Raw genomic sequence first — 9,163 nt, 5'->3', positions numbered from 1 at the left:
CGAGACAGGGTTTCTCTGTATAGCCCTGGCTGTCCTGGAACTCACTTTGTAGACCAGGCTGGCCTCGAACTCAGAAATCCGCCTGCCTCTGCCTCCCCAGTGCTGGGATTAAAGGCGTGCGCCACCATGCCCGGCTGGAGGGAACCCTTTTGAAATTCATAACTTGAAGAAAAGATTACCGGTTTATGTACTTTGATGTGAGATGATGATTTTATTTTTTTTTCAATTGTGATTTAACAGAAGTGTGTGTGTGTGTGATATTTGTCTTATCTTTGCACATAGTTTTCTCAGGTTCTTTGTTTTCCTTTCTGTCTACTTGGGAGAGAGGGGTGAGAATGACATCTGGTAAAGTCAGTGCTGCCTGGCCACTGACATCTGTCACCACATTTTGCCTTCTTCGCTGAAAGCCTTGCATTAAGAGACAGCAGGAACTGTGGGCACATGTTGATGCAATGAAACCAAAGCCCTGACTAAGAGAGAAACCTTGAAAATAAGCAAGGGAGCCTGTGGTTGCTGTGCCTCTGCATGGAGGTGGGAGGTAGGGGAGGGGGAGGAAGAAATAAGGGTGGCTGCAGGGTGGAAATCAGGAGAGACTGGGCACAGAGTGGAAAAAAGTGGGAGAGAGTGAAGGGGGAAGGAGTAGAAGTGGTTGTGGAGGAGGGAGTGGGGAGGAGGGAGTAGAGGAGAGAGTGAGGGAGAGTGGGGAGGAGGGGAGAAAGTGGAGGAGGGAGTGGGGAAGGGAGTGGAAGATGGAGTGGGAGAGAAAGTGGAGGAGGGAGAGAGGAGGTAGTGGAGGAGGGAGGAGCGAGAGAGTAGAGGAGGGAGTGGGGGAGAGAGTGGGGAGGAGGGAGTGGGGGAGGGAAAGGGGAGAGATTGGAAGAGGGGAAAGGGAGGGGAAAGTGGGGAGAGAGTGGAGGAGAGGGAGTAGGGGCAAGAGTAGGAGGAAGAGTGGAGGAGGGAGAGGGGAAATATGCCAGGGGATTCTATACCAGGACCCTAAACTCCCATCAGGAGCCTCTGTATTTTTTTCTCATCCTTCTAAGAACTTGTCTTCTGCTAGGCTCCCCAGCCAGGGAGAGGGCAACCATCTACTTTTAGCAGACATACTTCATGTGCTCCAGAGATATCACCCCCAGCCTGTGTGTGAGGAGGTGAGAGGGAGTCTAGTTCTGAGTGAAGACACTGTGTTTAAAGTCTGGTTATCAGATCTTCTGAGCCCAATGCTGAGCGCCAGGACCACAAACGGGTGGTAATAAACTTAGTCCTGGTCTCTGTTGTACCGGAGAAGAGTGAACACCAGTTTGCCACTGGAGAGAGTGTATGTCTATTTCATCCTACACACCAGAAGCCCTCTGACATGCACATTGAGGCAGATGTCAAACAGGAATTGGGGAAAGGTTTTATAATTCATAGTGGAGGGAACAGAGAGAGGGAGGCACAGGAAAAGCAAGGGACACCGGTCCACAGTGATCACCTGCCAGGGTGACACTATAGGCTCTGTCTGACACATCTTTAAATTTAGTACCACTTTTCCAGAAAGAACTGAGTCTGCTGGGCAGCCACCAGCTGGCTCTCAGAACTCCCTTGTGGAATTCCCTTGTGGCACATCTCTTTGTCTTTAGGACTCTACCATCTTCCTGGGAGAACAAAGTACTGAGGAATTCAGTTTAGAAAGCAAGGTGTGAAGTGAGGCTGACAAGTCGGGGCAAGTCAGGTGGCCTTATTTCCAGCAAACTTCTGGGTGACTCATGAGAGAGTCTAACAGCTCTGTGCAAAGAGGAAGGCAGGCACACAGGATCAGATAGCGTAAGCACTGCTGGGATTCACATGCCAAACCCTAGAACCTTGAAGGAACACTTTAATTTTGCTGAATCAGTTGTGCGGATGGGAGGAAAGATGCCTTTGTTATTTTGTAGTCACATCATGTGCATGCTTTGTTGCACTGCCTTTCTTCCTTCTCTCTAGCTGATACATTGTACCCTGAGAGATCCTGCAGCTGACCAAAGGCTTTGCAGTCCCTGCCCAACCTCAGCCTCCTTTTATTTCCCAGCTGAGCGGCATGGATGAACGCCATTGAAAGTCACCAGCAGGAAGCAAGGTTCATCCTTGCTCTTTCCTGCCCACCTCCAGCTGTTGACAGGCTTCCTCAGTTGACATCTTGTCAGGGCCAGGGGTCGGCCCTGTGAAGGGCTCCTTCAGCAAGGAGTACCCTCTGAGCCTCTGAACTCTGGAGAGTCCAGGGCAGAAAAACCTAACTGGGCTGTTTCCAAGGTGTTTCTGCCAGCTCCAGCTGCCTCTCTCTCCCTTCCTCCTGTATGTGTAGCCTGTGAGAACATCTTTAGCCAGCTGGCAGCTTGACTGAGATAGATGTGGAAACAAACCTACCACATAATGTTTTCCCCCCTTTAACAGTGCCTTGACAATAGTTGCCCTCTACATACTTAGCTTAAAGGATCAAGACCGACGCTCCCCATATCTCCCTCTAAGGTAAGAGATCTTGTATTCCTTTGAGAGAAGGACTTAAAAAATATATTTATTCTTCTCTATGTGTATGTGGGTGCCTGAGGAGGCTGGAAGAGGGCTCTGGATCCCCTGGAGTTGGAGTTACACGCTGACTGCATTCCCTAACTTGAGGGCTGGGAATCGAACCTGGGTCTTCTGCAAGAACAGCAAATGTTCCTAATCTCTGAGCCATGTCTGCAGCCCTGAGGGCCCCTAACCATTTTGTACCCTTCCAGCAATATGACAAGCTCTCCAGTGCCAGCTCTGTCATCCACAGCTCCTACCTCAGGTACAGTCTTCCTGCTCCCAGTGACAAACCCAACCCATTCTCCCTTGCCACGTGGCTGTGCCAGCACTTTGAGTGACCCTTCTGCCCTATGCCTTACAGCTCCCCATACAACCCCGGAGACCACACAGACCTCCTTGCAAGTGCCCGAAATCACTTTCTGCGAGATCCTGCCGTGTCAGGAAACTTACTGCTGCCCTGTGTGGGGACCAAGAATATTGTTTTCAAGTCCTGCACAAAGACAACTGGAGGCAGAGAGAGAGATCCGTCAGAGACAATGGGCAGGTAAATGGTGTTCAGAGAGAAACAAGCAGCCCTCTGGACCCTAGGTTCCCCCTGGTTGATATTTACGTGGATGGTTTGTGAATGGAGCTAGGCAGTGGCTCTGCTCTGCTGCTTGGCACAGCAAAATCGTTAAAAACATAGGCACGTGGACTGCCAACCACCTGAACAGTGAGTTTCTTCCCCAGGGAGGAAATGTAGATATTATTTGTAATCAGAAAATTTTCATTGGTCCACCAACAAAGATGGTGAGGTAATGAGTCGTGTATACATGGGTTGGGGTTTTGTTTTTGTTTTGTTTGTTTTTTTGCACTTGTGGGATGTGTGTGTGTGTGTGTGTGTGTGTGTATGTGTGTGTTGTGTCTCACTTAGAACTTAAATGATGTAGTATTGGTGTAGTGTCTGGACTTTCTACACTAATTTGGGAAAGATACAGGAAATGCTGAGAAATGAAGGAAGGAAGGAAAGAGGGAGGGAAGGGGGGAGAAAAAGGTGATAAGGGAGGAGATAAGGAACGAAGGGAGGGAGGGAGGGAGGGAGGGAGGAAAGAACTTTGGAAACCCTAACTTGACAGTAAGACAGTGAAAACCAGCTTGGCGTTCCATTTTCAGAAGCGTTTTTCCTTGTACATACGAGTACACCACTATTGGTTTTGTTCATTTATTTGGTTATGTGCATGGGGTCTATGCATAAATGCATGTGAGTGTGCATGTTCCTGTGTGGATGTGTGGAGGCAACCTTATTTTTTGATAGAGTCTCTCACTGAAGGAAGAGCTCACTGACTGACTGGATTGGTTAGCAGGCAAGCTCTCAGAATCTGCCTTTGTACACCTCTGCACACATTTCTCCTGACCCCTCCTACCCCAGTACTGGGGCATGCTGCTGTGCCTGGCTTTTTACACGGGTACTGGAGATCTGGACTCTGGTCTTTCTGCTTACAGACAGACACTTTGCCAACTGAACTACCTCACTAGGACCTTTTATTTTTTTAATGTTTTAAAAAAAAAAGGTTTTTAGAAATTTGGTCAAGGGCTCCAAGTGGAATTATCTCTGTAAGATCAAATGCATTTCTTCCAAATGGATTCTAGGCTACTGTTTTAAAAATGTCATTCTGTTTCCACACAGTAACAAGCGTCCAGGATAGCATTAGTAATAACAGCTGCACCAGCAGTATGTACTAGTGTGGTTTTACCAGGATGTTGCTGGAGTAACAACTCTCAAATGATGGGGATGTAGGATGGCAATCATTTACTTCTGATTGCACATCAAATGTGGATGAAAACAGGGCTCTGGCTGGCCATGTTCAGGACCCAGCTGGTGGTGATCCTGTGTCCCGGTGTTTCCGTAATAATTGTAGTCACAGTAAGGGAACAAATCACATCGTGCCCTGCCTCCTAAAGCTCCCTTCTCAAAAGGACATATGTCACTTCTGCTTACACTCTTTGGCCAAAGCAAGTCATATAGCTCATATCTGGTTCAAAATGGATGGAAGGAGTATAAGTCTATCATATGCCTCAAAAAATAAATAACTAAAAGTACTACTATTTTGTGGGTTAAATGGTGTCCCGTGTCCACTCTGCCACAGAGCTAGGGTCACTTGTGGCAGGACGAGGGAGTTTTGACTGCGCTTTTTAGATGAAGGCCTGCTCCATTGCTCCCTAAGGTGGATCCCGAAGAGAAGAGACAGTCTATGGTTTTAAGACATTTATTATCGTGATAGGAAGTTGATGAGCAAAAACCATACCCCACTTTCTCAGGGCGGACCTGAGGTTAAATACCTTTTGCAGGGAGGAGTGTCTGGGAAGGAGAGTTTAATCTGCTAAGCCTTTCAGGCCTTTAGGTGCCTCATTAAAATGGAGATCTGTCCTGAGTCTAGTGGTCTGTGATCACATCCTCTGCCTGCACAGGGATTTGGGGCGTTGCCCTTCGGTGGCTGATGGCGTCAGGAGCCTGGTGTCCAGGAGTGTGGCAAAACACCTACCATCCCTTGCAGGGCCTCCTAGCTCAACCAGAAACCAGGCTGCCTTTAACGGTCCTACACTATTTATAAGCAGCTTGGTATACAGAATGTGGTCAGTGGGCAGAGCCTTGGGGTGATCATGGACCCTCCTTCGCTTTGGATATTACTTCATGTCCTGACCTTGGATTGACACGCTTACAAATCACATCACTGTGTATCATGAGATGTTACTCCGTACATGACATTGTAATAGTTGTGACACAAGCAAGTCATTTACTTCTCGCAGGACTAGCATTAGGCCCTGGAGATACACTCATTTTTTTTTCCCCAGTGTGGAAGCTTTGGCACAAAGTGTTCCCCTCCATCTCTAAGAGATTTGTGGGGTTTTTGTTGTTGTTGTTGTTGTTGTTTTTCCCTCATAAGAACAACGTTGGGTTGGATTTGGGAATGGCTGTATCATTCCAGAGTGGATATGAAGCTTCTGTCTGAAGAAAGGGTTTGTTTCAGCCATTTTGTTTTCAATACATCGTTTTCTATTTATCATTGTATATGTGTGTCTGTGTCTATATGTGCATATTTGTGTGTCTACTGTGGCTTACATAGCAGAAGACATCAACCTGGGGTGACAGTTCTTGCTTTCCACCTCGGGATGGAGTCTCTTGCTGGTTGCTGCTGCACATGACAGGCCACATGGTCTGTAAGCTTCTAGGGATTCTCTTATGTCCATCTCCCATGTCACTGTATGAGTACTAGAATTACAGCCATGTGCTCCAGCCATGTGCTCCATCCTCCAGATGGGTGCTGGAGAATGAAATTCAGGTTGTCACACTTGACCAGGGAACGCTTTACATCCACTAAGCCATCGGTCTCACCAGATCCCAGCCCTGAGGCCGGAGAGATGGCTCAGCAATGAGCAGTGTTACTGCTCTCAAAGAAGACCCAAGTTTGGTCTCCAGCACCCACATCAGGTGGCTCACAACCACCTGTTACTCCAGTTTCAGGGGATCTGAAGTTCTCTGGCCTCAGCAGGCACCGGCATGTGGTGCCTTAATAAATGTGCACTTAAGTAAAAATAAATCTTAAAAAAAAAAGAGGATAAAAGAAAAAAGAAAGAACAAAAGGATGAAGAAACTAATACCACCACAAAATCCCTAAAACCTTCATTTCTTGCAAAAGGATGTGGAAGTTCGTGGTTGGTCAAGCATTTTCTGACCTTGGCTGTCCTCATTGGAGACACTTGATGTCCTTCTTTGATAGGTGTCCCCAGAAGGGGCCATCCTGCCTATATGAGGTGTATCAATAACAATGAGTTCTAAAGAGGGGGAGATCAGAGCTCCCTCTTCATTCTTGGGGATTTGTTGGGTCGGTAAGAACCAGTTCTCTGTATAAGAGAACATTAGGAAGACTGGCTCTGAGCCAACTGGATAGGTCATGGCTCCCCTCAGCTCCCTGGCAGTGAGTGTCTGCTCATCCTGTGTTTCCATATCTGTGGATCGTCAGAGAAGCCACACCAGTGACATCTTGCCTTTTTGATCCTGGGACTACACAGCATACTTTCAGAATGAATTTACTGTGAGGAGCATAAAGAACGAATGCAACTATAAATCTACTTGAGCTTCTAGAAGATTTTTTTATATTAATCCAATTATTTAAAAAATACTAGAAAGCCACAGGAAGACACTTCCCACCCAAGGGTCTGGACAGTACCATAGACCTGTTCATGCAATTTCTCAGGGTTTCAAAGCTTTAAATCAGAAGAGCCCCATTTGCCAACTGAATCAAGTTGACTTGGAATCTGGGCCCCTACTTCCATGACTACAGTTCCTCCCAGTCTGACGTCTGCTTTCATTTATTTGGACATGTTCACACACATGAGCCCACCTCTAAAAGATTCAGACAGTAACCACTCGGAGCATCTAGAAAGCCTCTCCCATCCCCCACCCCCACCCCCCACCCCCAACCCTGTCCTCACCAAGCCTACCTGTAGCCATCAGGATGATCCCTGATACCAGGTCTTTCCCAGGATGGAGGAGGGCTGTTCCTTTTTTGCTGATGTAGTCCCCACTCCAATCTAGAACAGTGGTTCTCAAACCTGTGGGTAGTGACCCCAAATGCTTTTACAGGTCACCTGAGACCATCAGAAAACAGATATTTACATTATGACTCATACCAGTAGCAAAATTACAGTTATGGACTAGCAACAAAAACACTTTATGGTGGGAGGTCACCACAGCATAATACATACAGTTCCATATTAAAGGGTTGCAACATTAGGAAGGCTGATGACCTCTGCTTTAGGATGATGTACAGCCTCAGGGCTCCTAACACAGAGATGAGCATGTTGGGTAACTATGCTTTGCAGCCAGGTGTTTCTGAGACATGAAGAACAATTAAAATTTAAGGAATAAAACCAAAAAAAAAAATCAAGGAATTAAGAAAATAGGAGAGCCATCAGCGGGGTGCACAGTAATATCTGGCAATTTCCTCAGCCCCTGAGGACACTCATGAAACTCCTCCCTGAGGAGTCAGACTACAGTAAAGGAAGGGAAGGAAAATCTGCATTGTTGTGACATGTTACGCTCAAGTCATGACTTTTCTTTTAGGTCTAGGTTGATTGCCTAAGTCTTTGTAACGTGTCTTTCAGAAAAGTCATCTGCCCACCCCCAGCCCCGCTTCTGTTTCCCTATTCCTTAACAAAACATTTCAGAAAAATAGATCAGGGAGTGGAAAGTATTTTGGAATTCATAAAGATTGAAGTAGTGTAGGAGAGTTTTAAATATGATAAAAACAAAGGACCTATTGGGAAAACATCTCTGGAGTTCTACAGAGTGTAGCAAGCTGGTGAATTGAGAGAGAGAGAGAGAGAGAGAGAGAGAGAGAGAGAGAGAAAGAGAGAGAGAGAGAGGCAAAATTTGGAATCCATGCTCTCTTTGTTTTAAATATAAGAACTTTTAGGAGAATAAATGCCCCTAAGAGAATGGTCCCCTGTGCTAATGGTCTCAGCCATGATGGGCAGGGTACATCGACCTCTTGGTATAGACCTGTACTGATCACAGAGTGAGAGGGGTGTCCCAGACTCTGTGTTGGAGTTCACTCTTCAGCAGTTTCACATGTCTTATACTTCCCATCTTCCACCACCATGCAATATGCTTCGGTTGTATATCAGTTTAAATTTCTGCACGCTGATTTTTAATTTAGTTGGTTGGGAGGTCTCCTCCACCAGTTGTGAAATGTACCCTGAGCTTTTTAGTGAAAATTACTCGCTCTGTACAGCAAGCTTGTTGTCAGAGTGGCTGGAAGGGTATTTACAGAATGAGGGGCTTCGCCCATCCGACACAGCGGGACTTAGGGGTTTCTAGTAACCAGCTTTTCAGAATTGAAGAGTCTTGCTTCATAGAAGTGACAAGTTAGGGGCACATTGTACAGAATTTAAAATTTATTTTTTGCCATTGAAAAAAAATTTTCATGATTTTAACCTATAAGCTTATCCCTTATCAATCTCGCCTAAATTTTTTTAACTTCATCATTATCGGGTGAGAGTATATGGTTGTGCATGGTGTGTGTGTGTGTGTGTGTGTGTGCGCGTGCGCGCGCGAGCACACGTACGATGCCATAGATGTGTGTAGAGGTGAGAGGACAATGTTGTAGAGTCAGGTTTCTTTTCTCCTTTATGTGGGCTCTGGGGATGAACGTCCAGGTCACCAGGCTTATGCGTCAGGCAGCTTTACCCACTGAGTCATCTTTCTGGCTTCAACTTCACCTTCAAAAAATATTTATTTTATTGTTTTGTGTGTATATGTGTGTGTGTGTACCTTTCTTTCTTTCAAGATCTGTGTGTGTGTGTCTGTCTGTCTGTCTGCATCTGGTCTAGGTCTAGTCTGTGTCTGTGTCTGTGTCTGTATCAGTGTCTGTGTGTGTGTGTGTGTCTGTGTCTGTGTCTGTGTCTGTGTCTGTGTCTGTGTCTGTGTCTGTGTATGTGTATGTCTGTGTGTGTCTGTGTGTGTCTGTGTGTGTGTGTGTGTCTGTGTCTGTGTCTGTGTCTGTGTCTGTCTGTGTCTGTGTCTGTGTCTGTGTCTGTGTCTGTGTCTGTGTCTGTGTCTGTGTCTGTGACTGTGTCTGTGTCTGTGTCTGTG

The 9,163-nt window shown here is 46.4% G+C and overlaps 1 protein-coding gene across 1 annotated transcript in view; it reads left to right on the top strand.

Annotated features, from left to right (window-relative positions):
- Window positions 1-9,163, top strand: part of Myrfl (myelin regulatory factor like) — a 120,197-nt gene that overhangs the window by 96,861 nt on the left and 14,173 nt on the right. Inside the window, exons 17-19 of the mRNA XM_021173503.2 lie at window positions 2,413-2,487; window positions 2,739-2,791; window positions 2,891-3,073. Coding sequence (XP_021029162.1) covers window positions 2,413-2,487; window positions 2,739-2,791; window positions 2,891-3,073 — 311 coding nt within the window. The remainder of the gene's footprint in view (window positions 1-2,412; window positions 2,488-2,738; window positions 2,792-2,890; window positions 3,074-9,163) is intronic.

The sequence above is a fragment of the Mus caroli genome, chromosome 10 (genome assembly GCF_900094665.2).
Source record: "Mus caroli chromosome 10, CAROLI_EIJ_v1.1, whole genome shotgun sequence".
Lineage (NCBI taxonomy): Eukaryota > Metazoa > Chordata > Mammalia > Rodentia > Muridae > Mus > Mus caroli.
This window is presented reverse-complemented; position numbering and strand designations above follow the sequence as displayed.